The 23,455-nt window shown below is 39.3% G+C and overlaps 1 protein-coding gene across 1 annotated transcript in view; it reads right to left on the reverse strand.

Annotated features, from left to right (window-relative positions):
* Window positions 1-23,278, reverse strand: part of LOC137098784 (vasoactive intestinal polypeptide receptor 2-like) — a 41,820-nt gene extending 18,542 nt beyond the window's left edge. Inside the window, exons 1-3 of the mRNA XM_067475378.1 lie at window positions 23,007-23,278; window positions 7,294-7,405; window positions 2,706-2,819 (exon numbers count right to left, since the gene is read on the reverse strand). Of these exons, the coding sequence (XP_067331479.1) occupies window positions 2,706-2,819; window positions 7,294-7,405; window positions 23,007-23,057 (277 nt within the window). The 5' untranslated portion in view covers window positions 23,058-23,278. The remainder of the gene's footprint in view (window positions 1-2,705; window positions 2,820-7,293; window positions 7,406-23,006) is intronic.
* Between the last annotated feature and the right edge of the window lie 177 nt (window positions 23,279-23,455).

Here is a 23,455-nt window from a genome sequence, read left to right on the forward strand (position 1 = left end):
CTCCAATTGCACATGTATAACACAATACCACAGAGATATCAACAGGATCGAAGGATAGGAAGAGAAAAATTCAATTGATTAAAATCATATTAATAGAATTAGGATATAATAAAATGTGAAATGCGCTGGAAGCCTGACCAGTAACCACTACTACTACAATACTGCTCTCACTCACTCTTATACCTGATTAACCCCTTCTGCTTTACAGGGTTACTGCTCTGAAAAATCGAACCCATGTCCAACTTTACTAGAGAGAGAAGCACCTACTTTGCACAGAAATTGTTAAAACCACACGAAATTTCAAATGGATACCTGATAAATTTATTCCCATTTTCTAATTGTATTTTCTGGTGGTAATCGTTGATTGGTGATGAGTAAATCAAGGTTTCTCACTCTCTAACAAGGTTAATGTTAAAGTCCCACAAGTTCAAAAACATCTGATCACTTTTGATTTACATTCAGTAACAATTTTCCAAATGGGGCTGACCCCATTGAGGAAGACTTTACCCATTGTTCTGACTCTCCCATCATCAACGCGATACCTTTTTGTAGGCTCAAGGCCAAGACAAGGACTGTGCCTGCATTTCGAAAGAGATTTTACAGAGAGTCTTCATTCTAAGCTTGCACTGCAGACCCGCTCATACAAAGAACCATAGTCTAAGATCAACACTGCAGGATTAAGTGAAGATCACTACAACCCGGCATGTTTCCAGGTATTTCCAGTGGACAGTGAACTCCTGAGGGAGATTTTGCTGGTGTCCCAATGCCAAAAGTCACTAAAGTGCACTGGAAGGTCATCTCCCTTGTAAGTTCCAAGAATGCACTGGAAAAAAAAAAGCATGAAGCATCTCTTGCTCACTGACTGGAAGTAATGTCACCACACTTCTGCCTCATTAAACGCTCAACTAATCCTCTTCACAGTGTCACAGCAGGGTAAACACTGTTAAAGCTAAGAGAAATATTTCATGGGTAACACTGATTTAGGTATGCTAAGTAGTGATATTACTGCAATACTGTCGTCACTGGGGATGACAGGCAGTTCTGAGCTGTGTTTACTGCTGTGATGTCTCGGGGGAAAAAAGACTTTAAGCATTGTTTTGTGGCTTCATAGAGAATGACTGCTATACAGATTATTCCTTAAAAATTCTTCTTTCTTTTTGGACAACAACGGCAGGCCTGTAACGCAGCATACACGTAATTAATGCTTAAAAAATAAATACATTCAAATAATGTCATACTTTAGTGCTATTTTATAGGTGCTTGTACTTGACTATTTTTAATTTTAGGAAAACATTACAATAATCTTGAAATGGTTTTCATGACAAAAAACAAATTCGTGATGCCTCAGCTTCTAATGTTAAGTGCCTATATATGTCTATATCTATAAACTGTAGCGCCATTAGGAGGTTTGGATCTGTCCCAGACGGGCAAGTGTGATCTTTGACTTTAAAACCAGCCACTGGGTGCTTACATAATGTTTAGTCATCAATGTAAATCAGAGCACGGGGGGAGAATCCAAATACTGACCACACAAATGTACACAGAGAGGAGATAAGCATGGGTTTATAATGGGAGGCAGAATAAAGCACATACAGTAAAACCCAAACAGTTCATACATTTACATTTAGTCATTCGGCAGATGCTTTTATCCAAAGTGACTTACAAGTGGTGTACAAGGCAGCAAAAAGCTAAGTCACGGAGAAAACATCTAAGTGCAAGAAAGAGCAGAAAGGAATATTTATAGATTTAAGTGGATACAACGAAATTATAATACAAATATGAAATTACATGTACTTCAAACACAAAACAAGAAAATAAAAGCAGTAATAAGTAGGACTATATACAGTAGCAAAGTTTGTTCAAATCAGTTTTTTTCTCATTAATCTACACTCAGTTCCCCCGTACTGACAAACTGAAAATAGAATTTTAGAAATGTCTGTAAATGTATTTAATAGAAAAAAACTGAAATATCGCACTGGTCGTTTTTCAGACCCTTTGCAACAACACTTGAAATTTAACACCAGTGCCTCTCATTTCTGTTGATTGTTGCTGAAATGTTTCTACACCTTGAGTGAAGTCCACCTGTGGAAAATATATTGATGAGATGTGATTTGGAAAGGCACAAACCTCTCTATGGAAGGCCTCACAGCTGGCAATCCAGACCGTATCAGAGCTAAAGCCATGAGGTTAAAGGAACTGCCTGCAGACTTCACAAACAGGATTATTGCAAGCCACAGATTTCGAAAAGGCTACAAAAAAAATCTGCTACACTGCAGGTTCCCAAGAGCACAGCGGCCTCCATAATTCAGTAGCACCCTAGGACTCCTCCAAGAGCTGGTCACCCGGCCAAACTGAGAAATCAGGGGAGAAGGGCCTCAAGAAGAGAGGTGACCACAAACCCAATGGTGCCTCTGACTGAGCTCCAGAGATCCTGTGTGGAGATGGGACAAAGTTCCAGAAGGACAACCATCACTGCTGCCCTCCACCAATCTTGGCTTTATGGGGAGCAGCGAGACGGAAGCCTTTTCTCAGTCAAAACACAGGTTTGCAAAAAAGCATGTCAAGGACTCTCAGACTGTGAGGAACAAGATTGTCTGATCTGATGAAACAAGATTGAACTGTAGCTCCAGTTCTAAATGCTACGTCTGGAGGAAACCAGCCACCGAAAAAAACAAACATATGAAATGTAAGAATAAATGGCTGACCGTTTCTGCCGAATACAGCCTTGAGGGCTCGAGGACAGGGGATGGTGATGGTCTCTCCAATTTCAGCTCGCTCCCAACAGGCTATGTTGTCCCATACTCCTTTGCATCCGGGCTCTGTCAAAACCGAGAGTAAAGGTCATGAGTAAATTTCCACAGTACAATAACGAGCCCATTCACTGTCAAATCCAACTTCAGCATGCACACATTGTAGATGCACTTGATCCATAATAAATTCACCGCAGACAGAAGACCTCACAAATTTAATCGACATTACTGCTGCATATAAAATTGCTAATTTTAGTTGTAGTTTGTTTCAAACTAGTTATTGAAATGATCATAAACTCGAATTACAAATGTAGAACCACAAAATTACAGTTGATTAGTTTTAGTTAAAAAAAATGATGCTTTAGTATAAGATACATATACTTTCCTGTCACAGTTTAAATAATGAATACAATGAACATTTCACATTAGACTGAAAAATCAGCCACCTGTGGGTCCCGACCGCATCCCAACGTTGACTTTCTTGCCCTATGTCACAGAGTTTCTCTTTTGGTGAAGTGTTAACTCTAGCCTCTTTCAGACATGCTCTGGAATTCTGATATTATCTTGGCTTTGTCAGGAGGGGGTGTATGCACACCAGGACTCTTCCAAGAGCTGGTCACCCGGCCAAACTGAGAAATCGGGGGAGAAGGGCCTCAGTAAGAGAGGTGACCACGAACCTAATGGTCCCTCTGACTGAGCTCCAGAGATCCTGTGTGGAGATGGGACAAAGTTCCGGAAGGACAACCATCACTGCAGCCCTCCTTCATGGGGAGTAGCTCAGGTGATCTCTCGCTGTGTGTTCAATGTCTTTCACTATGTCCAATCATTACAATGTTTCCTAAAATGAAAAATCTGACTACATTTCAATTTCTGAATAATAACCTCAGTGAATTCCTGATCTGTACAGTAACTTTGAGTCTGTCCTGTTTATGCCTCCACACATTGCAGGAGGCATTTGGTTTTCAGGTTGTCTGTTTGGCTTAAGAATGAGCGGATTAGATTTTGGTGGTCAAAGGTCAAATTTACTGCAAACTCATTCTCCCCAACACTATATTTCAGAAATGCACAGAGCAATATCATTACACCTGGCACAATACGACAGATGTGCTTGTACACTGCAACCTGAGTGGTTGGTGGAGGCAAACAACCACCATATAAAGTAATAAGGGAAGCTACGGGATCACAGAAATTCTCTCTTTAAATTCGTGTATATGCCTACGAGCTACAATATCTCATAAATAGGATGAAAATACAAGCAACTTAACACCTGAAAGAAGCCGTATCGTTTAAAAACAATTACTTCACGCATTTTGGGTTTAATAGTTTGAACTTGATCGTTTATAAATTGCCAAAGAGACAAACAATGAAGATGATTGAGACACTATCGAGACTGAGGAGCTGCTCTGATTGAATACAGCTTAAACCTAACCCATCATCCAGAAACAAACCAAACAAAACTGCCTCCTGAAATAGCTCTTCAGCATGAGCCTTAATGTGTGTGAAAGTGCTGAGGGCAAACTGAACAGTCACCAAGGCTTTTTAGCAATAGATGAATGGAGACAGTGCAATGGGTACAATGTGGACATCCTCTCCATCCTTCCTGGTAAAGACACATCCAGCCAGCTATACCGGGGCATCCGAGTGTGAAAAGAAGAGCTGCTATATAAAGATACCTATTAGAAAGTTAAAACAGAGGGAGGATAAGAATCTAAACATAGCAGAAATGCATGTTTTGCCATGTTGCTATGTGTTTATTCTCCAACATGACTTTAAAAACCCAAGGATTTTATCATGAAATATGCCTGCTCATTTTTATGTGCCTTTATAGAAGTAAATAAATATGGCTTTTTGGGTTTTTTTAGGATGACAGAGGAAACGAAAGTGCAAATGCTGTTAATAGAAAGAACATAAGCAGAAGACTGCGGTTAGAAAACAAAGTGAAAGCGCAGAGGAAACAGAGAACGAGGGAGAGATGGGAATAACAGTTATTGGGAGGGAAAGGATGAGAGAACAGATGTCTTTGGGGTAAAAATGGCTCAGATCCAAACTCATTGGTGCATGAGGAAAACTCCTTCTACCCGCTAAGTGATCCATCCTTTCTCTGTGCGCTTTCACAGAAACACATCAGACGCAAGGCCATCGCCTCGCAGCCATGATGCAGAAACTGCACAGCAGCACACATCTGGAGGGAGATCTTTGCATTCTTCATTCACTACCAATGGGAAGGCTGACTGAGCACGGTGCCCTTTCACAGCATCGCCCTACTTGGAATTCACGCAGTTAGCTCAACGAAACAACTTCTTTTATATTTAAATTCACTTAAAATCATAGGCAGTTGATTAGGTTCACTGTTTGGAGCAGCTCATTTCGATGCACAGACAACAGGCAAATGATACAATCAAAGACACAAAGCACAGAACTCTCCCCTGTTGCTCTTTCTTAGGATCTTTCATTTCTTCTCCATTAAAGAATTTGTCCTTATCAGATTCGAGGGTCTAGGGACAGTGGTAATCGAATGGATTCAATGGCTGGTCGAGGAAAAAGGATCGAGCCAACAACTGAAACACCTCTGCAGGAAGACTGCAGACCCCAGTCACCGAGGATTTCAGCCATGTTCAAATGTTCCACTACTTCATGTCATTGAGCTTTAATTAACACAGCAGGAGGGGATTTGGCATCCAGAGCTCTCATCCATTACAAAGGAAGCCACACTGCAGACACGGGCAGTCGAGAACTGTGTTTGTGCAAAGGTTCTAGGCTTTTACATAAAAGTATAAGGATGTGCATCTTAGATATGCAGAAAAAAGTAGAAACGTTCTCAGTTCTAAATAATTGGATCTTTAGAATCGGTCTCATTTAGAAAATGCTGAGCCAGCTCCGATTTTGGGATAATTATGCTGGTACTGGGTAACATCAGGACTTTCCTCTGTGGAAAAGGAAGCAGTGCATTTCATCTTGACCACAACACAGAAAAGTTTCCTCAAAACGTCTGAACATCTCTTTCAGAAAATAGCAACCTTTCTCTGAAGACTGTTAATGGCTGATAAAGTCATAACCACTGTATGTTAGCCTTTATAAAACTGTTCTTGTGTATAATTGTTTAATTAAGTCTCTGCATTGTAAAGGTCAAACAGTTTTGCCAACTGTGACCAAAATGGCACAAGAAACACCTTTTATCAAAAGGCTCAAACTGGCTTTGGATGGTTTGGATAAACCCCTGATACACTTTGGGCAAATGGAGCCATGATACTTGACTTATATGAGTAACAGTGCTCCTCTGATTAGGTTTGGGCAACAAAAACCATGTGGTTACAGGAATCCTCAGTAATAAATGTATAAATTACTTGTTCAGTAATCGAAACACACTTCCTAAAGTAGAGTATATGTGTGAGTACTTGAGTAAATAAATGAGGTTCCATGTTCAACAACCTGGACAGTGGAAGTTAAAGCCACTGGTCTATAATAGTTTTCTTTAGGACAGGATTATGTTAGCAGAAGAACGGTGGTGGATTTTTCCAGAGGATAGGAACAGTATGTGAATCCACGGATCTGATTGTTTCAATAATTGCAAAAAAAATGTCCTGTATTTTATAACATTGTATTATTAAGTGTTGGGTCTTTGGAAAAGGAGTTTACACCCATGCAGACAGGGTGAATGGAAACTATATTAAACAGTATAATACATCATCGGGTTTACAACAGCGTATTAATTAGCTTTAAACTGAAGTCTGAGCGTATAAACACTGTCGGCACTGCTTACATTTCTGGCTTTGGCAGTGGGGTAGACGGTGATCAGGACGCTTCACACTTTTTCAAGTAGATCAGGGTTGCAAGCACAAAGTTAACAGTAAATTAACAGTTAACATGTAGCGACAGGGGAAATAATAAAACACTGGTTTAGTGTAAACTGTGCTATGACTGAATAGCTGAACATGCTTAGTTCTTTCTTTCTGAATTTCAGGATTTTAAAGACCTGAAATATGTGACAAATACCAAGGGGATGGTAATTTTAAACTCTAAACTGTAAAAAAAATAAAAAAGGTTATGGTTGGGAGCTTTTTCACTATTAAAAAAAAAACAATACAGCATATGTGGTTACAGCAACACTGCATTGATTTTATACTTAACAGAAAGAAAATGTGTATTTTTCTATTTGTCACTGAGTTTAGACAAAATCTATTCCATATTTGAACATATTTGATCTGTTTAGTCAACCCAGGAGGTCAAACCAGGTGCCTCTCACGTCCAGATTTGGTCCAGGTATTATTTCATCCATTCCCAGCTACATCACACATGCTTTTAGGTTCCTGCCTGTTTCTAGTCATTAAAGGAAACTGACCTGAACTGAACATTTGCTGTGTTTTCATTGTTGTGGAGCAACATGTTGGATGGGAGAGAAAACATGGGATTAAACAGTGATGTGAAGGCTGATCATGTCCCTACACGGCGAAGGTACTGACACAAATACGACACATAGTGCATTTATTTCACTTCAGCTGTTTTTTTTCTGGAAAGGAAGCTGTAACATCTGAGTTACTTTGACCTTTATAACTGCCGGTGGTTTCCTCCTCCTCCTCTCTCAGCACCTTCAGACACTCCGCCTGGTCTTTCTCCACCTCCAGCATGAAGTTGCAGGTTGGATGTCGGCTGTCAACCTGTAGTGGAAGAGGTAAAAATAATCCATACGTTTATATGTTAAAGTTGCACAAGCCCTGGTTTAATGCTCCACTCGTCAGCCTAAATATATTGAGATTATCGGTCTTGTTCATTTAGGTGAATTTTAAAAGCGTTAAGAAAAAATGTAGCAATGTGATTTCATCAAACAGTTCTGATGATGTGTGTTCAATTCTTCTGAAATTCAGTAAATTGTATCCCAACATCAACACTTTCGCTACTGTAGATGAAGCTCAGAAATTCCCTTTATTGGATAGAAAACTATGAGTGGGCGGAGGTTTTATTAAACATTGTGACACTTGTAGAATGCAAGATGTTTGCACCTAAAACACTGCAGTAGCCTTTTGCTTTTTTTTTTTTTTTTTTCGCTTTTGCCCTCGATTGCTGCTAAATATAAAAGAAATAGATGAGTTATTTGGGGTTAGCATCGACCAGTGCTTGTGGCTGGTACCATTTTCCGGGCTGTTGGTGGGGGGAAAAACCTAGGACTCCAGTGTGCTCGACTCAGGGCAGAAGCGTTAACCTATTTATTTAACTGTCCTACTGTGACAAAGCTTATTAACATAAACAGTTTTCTGCATCAGAAATCAGGTCTGCTTTGACAAACACATTCAGCGTCAGGGGAAACTAAGCAATTGCATTCAGGGTGACTTCATCAAAGCTGCTGCGACATTTAAAATGTATATTTTCAGCCACAATCATCTCTCCATCTCATCATATTGAGTGGTTTACTACAGAGATGTTTTAGGTTTGCTGCTTAAATGCACCAGGCCAAACACCCATCACTGAGGTACAATACATAATATAAGGCAGCAGATATTTAGCCTCAAACAAATGTTGTACTGCGTGTGTGTCTCTCTGTGTGTGTCTGTGTGTGTGTGTGTGTGTGTGTGTGTCTGTGTGTGTGGGAGACAAATTATTGTTGCAGGGAAAACAAAGAGACCCCGTCAAACAACAAAGCATCCTCATTTATGAATATTAACATCAGAATGTTGCATGTGTGTGTGTGTGTGTGTGTGTGTGTGTGAAATGATAAGCCTGTGACCCAATTTATGTGAATATTAACACAGACTCATATAAACACTGAACTGAACACCAAATATATTCCCATTTCATTGGCATAGATACATAAAACAAAATGTTACTGTCAGTGTGGTTGAATTTTTTCCTCCCCCTTCTCTCTCTCTGCAGGATTAATGCTTGTAAATGCTTGTTCAAGTCTGAACATCTGCTTTACTACAAAAATGTCTGTTTTTTCTTGATTGTAATGTTGTAAGAGAAACATTTAAAGGATAATTTAGTTTGTCTAAACTGAGTTATATAGTTACAGCTTATTGGTCTAGTGACTTTTATTACATTTTACTTAGTCAATGACGACTGGACATTGCATTAACCTAGATCTAAACCCAGTCCTAGAGAAAAGCTCTCAAAAACTTGGTGTCACATAGAAGTCACATAGTTCTATTGTATAACTTTGAATTTTGAAAAATAATGTCATGATAGTAACCTTGCATAACTTAGATAGTTGCTGTTTGTGTTGGTCGCACAGAAGAGGGAATAAACTATCACAATTTAGATGTAAGATCCTGTTAATACTACGAAAACAGACAAGGCTTCTGTTTACAGTCCAGTTTCAGCTTAGTGACTGAGTAAATTATAAAAACCTCTGTGAGAATGTAGACAGTATTTAAGCTGCACAGAGACACAGGAGGAAAACATGACATGAGTCTGGCCCCAATAACTATGCAAGAAAACATCATTAGTTGGAGAGTACTGTTCAAATTCCGATATAGTACATAATTAAACTAGCAATTAGTTAGGAACTGAGAAGTACACAGTTAAATTAGTTATCACAGACCTAAGAGTTAAAGTAGATGTTTTTCTTAGCACTGCTACAGTAAGACCAGCTGTAGTTTCAGTGTCAAATTAGCAGCGAGTTAATAAGGAATATTTCATTCTAAACGCAGATGTTACACTTTTTTTTTTTAACATTTTATAAAATTGTATTTGCTCATACTTTAAGCCTGAGCTCACAACACAAAATGAACTGTCCCACACGAGCCCAGTATTCCTGTTAAATGGTTTTTAAAAACAGGGCTATCATGCTGTCATAAATCTGTGTGATACATATAATAAGCAGCACCATTTTTTTAGCCCTGTGATAAAATGGATGTCACGCAATACAAAGCACAGAAGACTCAATAGTGTGTTCCAGCATCTCAGGACTAATCCCTCCTCCATCTGCACCCACATACTTAACACGGCCCTCTATCAGCATCTACCCCTGGGGTATTTACTACAGGCCTACGAGAGCTGCTGCCCTGCTTGTTTTCCAACTATCCCCAAACTACCCACTGCCGAGGTGTGTTCAGTCAATCAGAAGCTGGGAGACACCATCTTAGATGAAATAAGAAATTAGTATACAAGTATGATATTCTAAGTTTTAAGTACATAGTTGATCCCGGTGGGGAAATTTAGGACACAACAAAACCAAGTTGAACTAATTTAATCTGAATTGGAGTTTGTTAAAATAAGCATTTGCCCAAATATGCCAGACTTTTGTGATCACAAAAAGGTACTTATTTAATGAAATTATTATGTAATGAATGGCAACAGAAAGAGATTTATGAGGCAGTAAAAAATGAATAAGTAGCATCTTCTGTCCAGCACAGAAATGTGCGATTGAATGAGGTTTTTTTTAGACATTTATCACTGATTGCATCAGCACATTGCAGTACATTTCTATGTTTGGAGTGAGGTGCAGCTGTCTCCACAGGAGAACAAGGAGGACAGATGTTCACGGTGACAGCTCTCTTCTGTCACTTTCTACGTATCACAGTACATTATTGTATTCTAATGGCAAAGATGATCGAAGGGCCAAAGTTCCTTGTTTTCATCTGTGTGTGAACCACCACTGCTGTTGTTAACGTGACCACACTGATGTACACTAAGCTGAATTAGTGGTTTGTTACAGCAGCCAACTGAAGTCATTTGTCTACATGTGAATGTGGAGGAAAAGTAATTGTGCACCCGGATGGAGGCACAGCTCAGGTGTCTCTCGCTCAGTGCTTCTCTCTCGCAGACACATGTGAATCAGTCTGTCAGATGTTGCTTTTAGTGGCTCATACCAGCTCTACTTTGTCCCCCATTTCCCACATCTCTTGTCTCTTTTCTCTCTGCTTTTCATCTCTTCTGGTGTTTGAAATACAGACGTTTTACGGTTCTCGTTCTCACATCCATCTGGCGGCTGCCTGCATGTGCGTACAGACATGTTCGGCACAGTCCTGATGCAGGAGCGACACATTCATCACAAGCCTGAAAAGCTGCCCACGCCAATTCCAGTATTTCACAAAGGAGAAGTTCCGTGTCAGACAAATACTGAGAACTACTCCAAACAGAACTTCTCAGTGACAGACCACAGATTCTACGGGAAGTATAACACACAGCAACTGCGCTGATAGGAAGCTGATGACCTCCATTACAGCTCCAATTTGAACACCATTTCTAACTCCCATCTACTTAGCAAGCAAAAGTGTATAATGCAACTATACTCAAGTGTAAATTACTCATGTGAGAGGTGCAGAAGTCTGGATGTGCTGATCCTGGCTGCGAGTGTGATAGAATCACTGTTTTCCAGCAGCACGATGTACAACAACCTAAGATAAAGAGAACATGCCGGCTTTGATAGAACACAATGTCAAGATGACCATTGTGGGGGAGCGTGTCAGCATGTTAACATTTGTTAATTACACAGCCGATTTAGTGGATTATGGGTATTTGTCTTTAATCATGATACTGGGCAAAATTAGACGCTGTCAGATGCTTCTATGAATGAAGCGGTTCCTGGTTTCATGGTAAACTACAGTGAAATGTCCGACGGTAATATTGCTGTTTCAAAATGTTATTAACAATAAAGCCGTGGTCAATTACAGTGCTTTGAAAAATACCCCCTGTGAAGCATTACACAGCCTCTGGGGTCCAGTTAGACAGGGTCTCACAGACACAGGATCTCCCTCTTACCTCAGTGCTTTGGATTATAGTTTGCATTTATCATCGGCAATTATGAATGTATGTGGAAATACGAGTGCATGGATTTCATGTCAGTGCAGCTGGAACTCTCCTCTGCAGTCCCTCTAATTTCAACACCGACCATAGTCATTTTTCCATGCACAGACAAACAAAACGGTTCCAACTATTTTCCCTATGCCCCAAATATTACACACTGCTGTAGCTGAAAAACAGTGTCTCCTGAACTGATCACGGTTCACATGTCGCCTCTAAAAAACATTTTACAGAATACTGCTGTAGGCTGCAGAAATCCAACCAGTGTTGACAATGCGCCAAGTGACAGGATGAAGGAGACAGAATCACCATGAAGAGATTTTAAATCCATATCTGCCCACGTCCGACTAAAGGTGAAACTAACAACAACTAAGTCACTCTCCTCCGTGGACAGGAAGTTCACACAGGTCATGATGTGTATGCACTCGGTGCCTCTTCTTTTCTTATTGTGTCGTTTCCTTCTACGATGTAACAGCTGCCATGAAGTGACCATTTCCGCACTTTTATGAAGCTGCTGCCTGTGCTGTGACATTGTTGGGTACGAGGCCACTGGTTAAAGTCTACTTTGTTGGCACAAAAACACACAAATAATAAGAGGTTTAGGTAACAGTGGCAGTCCCCTCCTCTCTTTCCTGCCTTTAGCAATAATTTCAGTCAAAGTAACCGCTGTAAAACGTGTGTTAGCACCAATTGAAAATAATCCCTGCATTATTCGCTATTGTTATTAGAAGACCCAAAAAAAAACCTCGTAGTAGCAAAGAAACCTAATGCATTGGCACAGAAATCCCACTGCCAACCTGAACTTTAGTGCCCTAATTTCAGCACGACAAGACTTGACCATAAATCAAGCCCAAGTCAAACGTAAGAATCTCATGTGACACCTCTGCTGTGTTTACGTGATGTACTGCAGTTACTGCAGAAACAAAGGCTTTATGTGGACTGTTTTATGAGCAGAAAAAAAAAAACGGACCTGGGAACTCCCGTAAGTGAGAGAGATCTTAGTACATCAGTACTTTTTGCAACTAATATTTGGTGAACTACTATATTTCTTTCTTGGGGGCCTGGTGGCTCAATACGTAAGGCATTGGATTGGGATGCAGGAGGCCGCGAGATTGAATCCCACCCTACTAGGTGCATCCCTGCCCAGCCACCAAGGGCCACCTTGGTGCCCGTCCTGAGCCCTGATAAAATTGGGAGGGTTGTGGCGGGAAGGGCCAAAACTCATGCCAAATGAACGTGCGGAACACGTTCCACTGTGCCGACCCCTGATGGGACAGAACCTAAGCCATTGATCTTCATACGTTACTATCGAACTCGACTCAGTATTGTCACATAGAGAAGATGAAGTTAAGTCATGCAATGTTTTGGTGAAGAGGGGGCATTTTGCAAGGCCGGAAAAATAAAAACACAAATTCGTAGCCGACATATTATCATTACCACTTACTGCTAAGAAATATAAAACTTGAAAACTGGATATGTGTATATTTATATGTAGTTTTTTGTAGCTTATTGGTCATACTTGTAATTCTGTTATGCTAATGATTTGCTTTTATCAGCCCATTTCCTTCTGTTTTGCTGCTGTGGCTTTGGACAGCGATACACACCAGTGGCTGCTGGCAGCCATCGAATGAGCTTTGGAGGGTGATGGAGTTTACAGTTTACTAGATTTGATATTACAACAGGGGCTGACAGTAACAGACAGGTCCAGGCAATAGACCTGCCAAAGGCTCCATGGTTTTTATGCACTATTAGTGCATAAAGCTCTAAATGTGGTAGAGACACTGAGCAGATACCTGCTACAGCAAATTGTAAAAAGTTGAAAATCCCAACTTGGTTCTTGTAAAAATATACGATTAGAAAATGTCAGACTGGCTGCTTTTGAAATGTCAATACAGGAGACGAACACATGGAACAATACAGTTCAGTTCGTTTCACTGCCAATTTCCCCTCAGAACATTGAAACAAATCCATCACTTTTTTGATGAACAGTTGCAGGTTAGAAACCTGAGTATACAGTCCGCTATCAGTCCCACAGTGCTCTGTTAAAACGTCTTCCTCACAGGGGCTGCTGTGAGAGATGCAAAGGCCATTTTGTGCATTTCAAGTTCAAACTCATGGGAGTTGTAAAGCCTTTCTGGGAGGGATTTCGCCACCATTAACGACATCCTGGATTTACGGGATATACTTGAAGTGCACTTAAAGCATCTGTTTTTAGAGTAAAACATTCTTGGCTTCTGAACGATGGGTTCCAATATTATTCCTTCAAATGCTATTTGAACTTTTACCCTTTTAGTTTTCACTTAGGTTTAAAAAATCCAATCTGACAAATTTTGCTATGACTAGACATCAGCTTTTAGAACACTGTGCAATAAACCAGTGAAGATAAATATGTTCTTATCTTCATGTAACCGAATTAAACACAACAACATAAAATAACAGGTCAGAAGAGAAAAGGTGATGAAGCTGGTGGTTGAACAAAGCACATCAAACTACTTATTCACATCTTACTTGCTCAAAGATTGAGTGTTTACTGCTGTGTAGCATCCTGGTTATTAAGACAGTGTTTTAGCAGAGTCAGACTAAGTGAATGAGACATTTGAGGACATTAACTCTATCCAGAAAACACTTCTTTGCTTGGGTTATATAAAAACGTGGTAACACCTTACTGTATGAAGTAACAAGTAATAATACTACTAAACTGATGAGGTAATGTGTTATGTCATTACTCTACAATGAAAAGTAGCAGTAGCAGTGTTTGATCAAAAACAAATAGTAAAACTCAGGTGGTTTTAAAACGCTATTTAAATGCTTTGAGAAAAAAAGCCCAAAGTCAACAGCAGATTTTTTCTGTTTTTTCTGCTTTGTAAAAGAACAATGTTCTATGAAAAATGTTATTTTCCTGTTATACTAAACATACTGTTATGCAAAAGTATACCACAAATGTTTATCTTTATGCAGCCATTATGCAGCATAATGTTCTGTAATAATCAGATGCTGGCAGTTAATATTTCAACCCCTTTTTGTTTATTTGATTAGAGTTTTGAATTGCTGTTCAATAGTGAAGATCGAAGTACTGATATGATTCATGAGGAATAGTTTTATTCAGTGTTACTAATTTAAGCATATTACATTTACTAATCACATCCTTGCACAGTAGCTGTTAATTTCTTCCATTCCCATACAGAAAAACAATGTATGTGAGCTGCACAAAGAAAACGTGTGTATTATCTTATTTGTACACGCATCAGTTTGGCATCTGTTACTATCAACTGCTACGAAAAAGCCAAAGAAAAGCGAATTTTTTTTGCTCCTCCTTGTGCTTATCAAATTGCGCGCATTGAAACATCTTTATAATCTTTCTGAGAGATGGTCATTCATCACTGTACTGTAAGTTATAAATCATGACGTCATGTTGGGTGAGGACAGTAAATCACCTTAAGAGTCCTAAACAGAGTGTCAGCCATGACTAAAAATGGTGATTGTATCTATGCAACGGGATTCAGCCTTTACCAGGGCCACCATGCTTGAGGAGCAAGAGCTCGTACACTTTGTCACATACTGAACCTCAGACATCATGTAGCTGCCCGACTTCAGACTAGCTCTAATTCTGGCACATAAATTCAGTCGGTCATGTTTACTTCTATTTTATCTCCTCTCAGCATCTGAAGGAACATATTCATTTCATAAGGAGCAATTTATAATGCATCTGTTTGGTGCCTTGCTCAAAGATGGCGGCAGAACAAGGAGAAGGGACTGCTGCTCATTAACGTCCCCAGCTGGTCCTTTGGGTAACAAGTCTGCTATTCTGACCTTAAGGCCACAGCTGCCCCAAATCTAAGTTATATAAATAACACAAGACTCCGTAAGGATGCACAGAAATGACTGCCGACCTCAGAGTTGGCCCTGAGGCAGGAATATGCCCCCACTCCACCATCTGCTTCAGGGTATCACTGTCACTCAGTGAATTTGGTCTGCATCATATGTTGGAGCAAACTCACTGCACTTCACTTTAGCCTGAAATAACACTTAAAGCTGAATTGTGGCAATCGTGAGTATTTTTTTAACGGGAGTGAAATTTAAAACATCAAACTCTAAGGTTCATCTTCCCTTGAACGGATAAGAAATGTACTAAATAGGATTCTCAAATCACATATGTTTGAGACAACTGCTCTTCTGCATTCACCGTGTCTGCACAGGGTTATTTACAAAGGTTTCCAAGTGAGGTCACCAGCATCCTCTGTGTTCCACTTCAGACATATGTATCGCCAGAGAATCACTGGTAAATAATGAGGAGATCAACTTCAAAGCCACCGGCATCAGGTTCAAAGCTCTGACTTTCACCTACAGAGTGGTCAACTCAACAGCACCTTTCTCCCTGAACTCCCTCATCCAGATGTACAGTCCTTCAACTGCACTTAACGAACAGCATCTGGTGGTCCCCATACCACACGGCCGAACATCACGAGCAACACTCTTCAGTTCAGTGGTCCCATTACGGTGGAATGAGCTATCTAACTCTGCATGCTTAGCAACCGCACTCGCAATTTTCAAAAAGCTGCTGAAAACAGAACTCTTCCACAATTTCCTACGCACTTACACAAAAACCCTTTTTCATCTCATGCACTCTGCTTTAATGTTTTCTCCTTGACTTAGACGTTTTGCTTGCTTTGCTCTGCAAAATGTCATCTTCACCAAAGTCGCAATGTTTTTAAGTTTAAATATCATTGCTCAAAATATCATTGTCCACCGTCACCTTTTACGTTCAATTCAAGACGTGAAGGATCCCGACTTTCTGTGTTTTCCAGCTTAGAATGAGTGCGTGTGTCAGGTCACGTTTCACGACCAGTTTATGCAGAAAACTGGGGAACTACAAACAGTGCCATTACTTTTTTGGTGACTCTATCTATCAAGCTAGACGTCTAGACGTCAGTGGACTAATCTACCATTGAATTGCCCATTGAGTTGCATTAAAAGACTTTATATACTGTAATCAGCGATAATGAATGGGCTCAGGGGCCATTCTTATCTAGTCTTTGGAACTATAAACATTGACATTTAGCTGATGCTTTTATCCAGTGTGATTATTTGTGCGCCGAAGAGTCCATCAGTAGAATAATCCTAAATTTAAACCAGATTATGAAAAAGACAAAACACCAACACGAGGGAGAAGTGTTCATATGTTTAACGCCTCTATTTTGTTCTCCTGAATTGTGAGGCGACTGCACGTAATGGTAGCGGGGTTTTTTTTCATCTCACTGTGTAAATATTCAGCATAAAAGCAATGTGTTGGTTAAGTGCTGGTAATGACGAATGGGAACACGAAGCTTAATCGTGTTGGGGTTATGCGTCGTTGCTTTCTCTGGCCAAAAAACAAGGACAATAAACAGCTTTCCAAAATTACATATCCAAAAAATCTTTAATCGATTTAAAATGGGATGCACATAAAGGAAGCAGGAGTTTTATCTTTATAAACAGTAATAAAGTTGTCATCCACTACTGCTACATGAGGAACCAGAGCACCACATTCATAAGAAGGCAACAAACAGCTTTCTATGATGGAATATGTATGAAAAATGACCTACTCTCCCTAAAATCCAAAACTAGGAAGATCCTGATCCTGAGTCAAGTCCTTTAATGCTGGTGTTCAAGAATTTAACAAAATGTAATTTACTGATCAGCTACAAAGAAATCCTGGAGAATGTCTGGAGAATGGGCTCCAGACATTGTCCAGAGATGCTGTTTCACATCAGGAGACCGTCTGTGTCGGGTTGGGGGGAAACTCTGCTTGATCTTAGCATGAAGAGGCACCTGGTCAGAGTGTGCAGGATGCATGATGTGACACAGAAAGTAAGCAGAAATGTCATCAGTACGTCCACCCACTCACTGAAACTTCCACTGCCCAGTTCATACGTGGGCTCGTTTGGATGCTACCCAGACAGTTTTTTGTTTAGTGGTTGATTGTTTATTTGTTTAGTGGTTGATTGTTATTATTTACAAAGGCTAAACAAACAGAAGCACAATAATCTGCTGGCACAGCATAGACTTGCTTTAACAGGAGGAATTTAGCCCCTAACTTACTTTGTTTAACCAAATCCACCAGAAAGGTTTAATGCTCACATGCTTGGTTAATGATCAGGGGAAATTATCTGTGGCCTTGAGATAAACTGGCGACGTGTCCAGGATGTACCCTGCCTCTCGCCCAATGACAGCTGGGATAGGCTCCAGCCCCCCCACTTCCCTGAACACGCTGAGGTGTTACTGATAATGGATGGATGAAAATGATCTGAACAGAATTTTTTTTAAAGAGCAGACCCCGCTAGGAGCTCCACTGATCACGTGTCTAGATACGGGTCAGTAGTCTACTAACCTATTAGTAGATCATCATACCAGCAGGCCAGGAGGTTTCGGACAACCTATGTGTGCTGGCACCTGTTCTGCCATATGTATCGGCTCATACAGAAACAACAGACAATGGGTCATTAGCTCGAAAACATCCAGACCATCAAACCCAGTATGAAAAACAAAAGCTTAGCATCAAGTCTAAAGGGATGAATCCCTATAACGACTATGTAATTATGCTAGTAATGCAGGGAAACATGGACAAATCCTCTCACAAGTGTCCACTGAAGTGGCTCCTTGTACAACTGACTTCAGGTTTACTCTTTTTAGTTTCTTTGGTGTGAACAAAAATGTAACCAGAACAAAAAGCCATCACTCAATCTTTTTCCCCCTTTGCCCAGACCAAATGAACCTTTCCACCGAAAATGGGAGTCGCCATTATAGGTAAATTTTCTTTGAAATGATTGCAAAATACTCATAGCTCATAGCAACACTGTAGAAAAGCACATAATCTCAGTAATCTGATCAGTCAAAGCTTTAGACTCATTTTAATAATGATCTTTTCGTCTCAATATCTCTGGCAAATATCATCTTGTAGCATTTGCCGTGGCAAATACTGAAGTTAATACAGAGACAGACTTATTAGGTGGTTGATGTCATCAGCCCCCTGCTGCTCTAATGCAAACAATCATTACATCACCATAGCTCCTGTGTGCCATTTAATCTGGCCTCTCAGGCGTTAGGCTAAATATAACACGCTTGCTGCCGGAGTTTAGCCTGAAAAAAAAAACATTTAAGCCCACAGTGGGAAGTCTGGCCAATCAGAAAAGAACAAGGTAAAAATACCAAGCTGGAAAGAGCCTGTCTTCACTGCACATGCACATTCAGTTACCAGTTCCCATTGATTTTCAAAGCCCAAATCTGCTGTTTTGCAAAGAAAAAAAACAACAACAACAAAAAAAACAAGGTTGCATAATTACTACTTTAATATTTTTTGGTGTATTTCCAAAAAAAATCTGACTTAAAGTTGAAATGTACAGTCACAACTGCTGACTTCTGAATCAGTGTTCACACTCCAGATGTTTCTTTATCAGGTGTCTGTGTGTGAGTGTGTCTGTGTGTGTGTGTGTGTGTGCGCTTTGCCTGCAGAGGTTGTGTTCGACTTTATTGTTTCCTATTGTTTCAACAAACTGGGGCTTATAAATTCGTCCATAATCTAGAAATACCCAACATTTAAATGTACATTTTGATGATAAGACATGTTTGATTGCATTTCATTTCCATTTATTCACTTTAGCTTTTAAAATCATGAATAGTCATCGAGATCCTGCATGTGAGACCAAAAAAAAGAGACGAAGTGATGGCAAACACACTCTCCACCAGGAGTGTGTGAATTACTTAAGTTACAGTAGATCACCCTCAAATTAACAGACGAAACCTCCGATGTTTCAGTCATTGTAAAATAAAAAAAAAAAAGTTGCGACAAAATATTAAACAAATTTAGTTTATTCTTTTAGTTTATTTTCTGTGTGATCAAGTTTATTTTACTTTTATTTTCTCAGTCACACATCTTGACAATTGGGAGAAAAAAAACGCAATGCAATGATTTTCAAATCATGTCAAAAATCATGTTTGATAAAAAATAGTACAATGGCAACAAATAAAATACAACCTCAATTCCAAAAAGTTGTGAAGATATGTAAACCAAAAATAGAATGCAATGATTTTCAAATTTCATCAACCCATATTTTATTCACAACATCTATATTGAAACTTAATGGAAAATATTAACTCATTTGATGGCAGCAAAACATCTCAAAAAAGTTCTTTAACCAACTGTCTGTAAATGTCTATGAAGTGAAAAGACCAAATGCTGGAGTTGTAGGAGACGAGTTTTGTGCCATTCTTGTCTAATGCAGGATTCTAGCTGCTCTACAGTCCTGGTTTAGCATTGTCTTACTGAAATATCCAATGTCTTCTCTGCATGAGACATTGTCTGGATGGCAGCATATGTTGATGGAGCCTTTCCAGATGTGTGAGCTGCCCACACCATAGGCACTAATGCCCCCCATACCCTCAGAGATTCAGGCTTTTGAACTGTCCGCTGATAACAAGCTGGATGGTGCCTATAATTTTTTTCCCTATAATAATTTAACTATGGTATATGTTTATGTTACAGTTTTACTGTATTTCAGCCTCTCATTGATGAAATCATGTTTTTTTTAAATTACACAGAGCCCTTGAGCATTGTGCAGCATGAACAAGCTTGTCAGAGGAACAAATAAAACATAAACCTGTGATTTGAGAGGTGAGAACCCTGGAAAGCTCCAACTGTAGTCACCCTATGTTATCATCCTGAGATTTATTTGGAAAATTGTACCAAGTCTCTGAATGTAATAAATAAAAGCTTATTTTATTTAAACAACTTTCAGAAGTAGTGTGAAATTTTACTTTTGTAAATTTGAATGGTTCTTGTATATCTGCATTTCATCATGTTGGGTCATCACACCGAGCATTACTTATACGTACTGCATTTCTTTTCATGTTAAAGTACAGATTACTTTTTCCCTTTACTGAATAAAAACACATTCTACTAGATGTGTATCAACACTATGACAAAGATTTTACCAGCACAATTAGCTCAATCCAGCCATCTTCGAACTCGCACAGACTAAATCATCACAGCTGATGTGAAGTCAGAACGTTCACAGGGATTCTTTGCTTATCCTCACGCTGTCATCAGGAAATGGCAAATCCACTGTGCAGAGTTGGATCTGGCTACCCTGCAGTCCGTGTTCAGACAGATGAACCTAATATACCGCTGTGGTCATGAGCGGGTTCACACCTGGGTCCCTGCCATCCTCTGGTGCACTGAGGCTGCAGAAATCATGCGCGCAACATAAACCGGGGCCAGTTCAGAAATAAATACAGGACAAAAGCAAAAAACCTCTTCAGCACTGACACCCTGGCAGGTGTGCTTATACAGCCAGAGGTTACATGGTTCCTGCTCTCTGTTTGGTCAGACCGTGACCTTTATCAGAAGCAGTTCATATAAACGCCACTATTGTTTATTCCCATTCAGTCAATTAAAAACACAATTAAAAACAATGGTGGACAGCAGATTGTGGGACTGTCTGTTTGCAGCACTTGCCAAACTTTCAATTGACTTGGTGCCTCTTCTCTATTTTCTCAGTCAGGGAATGATTTTAAAAAAGAGAAGTGATTCTTTAAATATGAAATAAAAAATAAAACCAAACATTAAATTTGAATCCAGTCAAATTGTGACATTGCCCACGATCTCCCACTCTTCCTACATGTACACGTACAGTATGTATCATCAGGTCCCTGCAGACCAAATAGCACCATTCTGGTGACTTCAGTGAACTTACATGGCTAAAACAATGTTCTGTGTACAGTGCAAAAGTCTTCAAGATTAGAATTCTTATTTAACAGGTGGTTCTAATATTTTGGCCTCCTCATTCATTTTAAATAATAATTTAAATAGTAGAATTATCACTTTTATGATTATGTAAACATTCCCTCTATGACCTCATAAAGGGAGAGAGATCTGACTGGCCTGTTTAAATAGACTTTTACTCAAAGCGAATAAAAGGTAGACTTTTCTCATATTTTGTGTGTGAGACCCACAGAAATGTAAACAAAAATGATAAAAAATGGGGCCCTTTTAATAAGTAGTTCAATTTGACAGTTTTGCTCATTTTGGGAAACCAAGCTGATAAAAACACTTAGACCAAACTGTTATATGCAATTTATTGTAATAAATTATTGAAATTCACATTAGGAAAATGTGCATTTCTGGGCAAAAACAGACACTGAATCCCCACCAGAACATTAAGTGTCCATGAGAGAAGAAGCATTGCTAAAGAATCTGTGCTTACATAGAAAGGTTTTTGTGTACTTGGGGCTGCAGCCGTAAGATAATTAAACCCTCACATTTGTTTTGGGTGTTGTGGACATTTTGACAGCTCGCTCTGCTTTTAGTCAAAGGAGGCTTATGGGAAGAGTGACGGAGAGCACTTCCACTGTTTATCCTAGAAGGTGGATCAAGATAGGGAAAGGACAGGTCAAATGTGAAAGACTGGGAAAAGAGTGGGATAATGGCAGGACAGTAGATATTATTTCTACAAGTGATCTTAAATAATGACAAGATAAATGCTAACAGGATAAGTCCCGCTGCCCTCTGTGTTTATTTGCTACAGAAACAACCTAATGATTACTTTTACTTAGCGATTCAAATTACATTTAGTCTGAATAACAATCTGCTAAGTAATTCCTGAACGGAGTAATGATTTTTCTTTTCAATAAAATGCCAGAAAAAAGTCCAAAACCTTTTATAATTTCTCAGAGAAGGGAAACAACTTTCAAGATTTAAAGATGTTTTTACTTTAAAAAGCTTTGTGAGATCTACTTGTAGGTAGGACAAAGGACTCCTCAATTTATAAAAATACAGTACTTGCTAAATAGTTACATTAAATATGAAGAATTAATCATTTAAAATGAAACAGTAAGTCCATAACTGGATAATCAGATTTAATTCATTCTGATCAATCGTCTAATATTATTAAAGCAAAACTGCTACAAAAAGACGGAGATTCCAGCTTCTAAAGATCATGTTTGTGGCTTTTAAATGTATATTCTTCTATCAACAAGTGTCCAGCAAACTTTTCTAGAGTCAAAGCTAATACATTCAAACCTCTTGCTTTTCTCCTCCAACAACTTGGCCATTTTAACAACATTCTGACATGTTACACACAACTATGTTGATAATCGATAAGTTAATGAGCGGATTATTTCAAATGAATTACTTGCAGCTAACTAATACAATTCGAGCTGTTTTATGCCAATAAGGTCAAGTCCATATTGTCATTGTTTGAGTTGCAACGGAAATGTGCTGTTTCATAATAATTAAAGACAATTAGAGTTATTAGCGTAATTATAGATAATTATAGGTAATTATCTTGTAATTGTTAATTACAATTTTTGTCTTTACTTGCATTTTTAATTGTTCTGGTTTATTTGTGCAAATAATAAAAGTATTTAATATGATAATGAGATTTACTATATTATTATTATTATTATTATTATTATTATTATTGCAATTTAACCCTTTGTGTCACTCTTACATTCACTAAATGGCTGTAAACAGTGTGAGGGACTCACCATGAGCGGACACGTCCAGAAACACGCGGTGACAAACAGCAAACTTCTCATATTTTGCTCCTCCAACAGGCGCCGGTCAGCTGTCAGCTGTCCTACCAGGAGAAACTCAGGTGTCCGGGCTTCATCTAAAGCCTGCTGAAGAGTTCACTTTCATTCTGTTCCGGAACTCTCTGAAATTCCATGATGCAGGAAATGAAAAAGATGAAGAGCAAAAGCCAGGTTGTGATGTCCTGCATCCGCACTGGACGCCTCCGCGGAGCCGAATGAGGACCGAAATCAGTTTCCCGCAGCTCACGGTCAAGTTTACAGGCGTAAACGCAGAGACTTCCTGTGCAGACTTTCAAAATAAGTTAGTCTGCAGTTGATTATTTTTATTTCCGCTTGAATAAAGCGGGGATGCCACTGTTGTAAATAATAAAAAAGTTATCTCAGGATGGACTTTCTGTCTT

Source organism: Channa argus, chromosome 14 (genome assembly GCF_033026475.1).
Source record: "Channa argus isolate prfri chromosome 14, Channa argus male v1.0, whole genome shotgun sequence".
Taxonomy (NCBI): domain Eukaryota; kingdom Metazoa; phylum Chordata; class Actinopteri; order Anabantiformes; family Channidae; genus Channa; species Channa argus.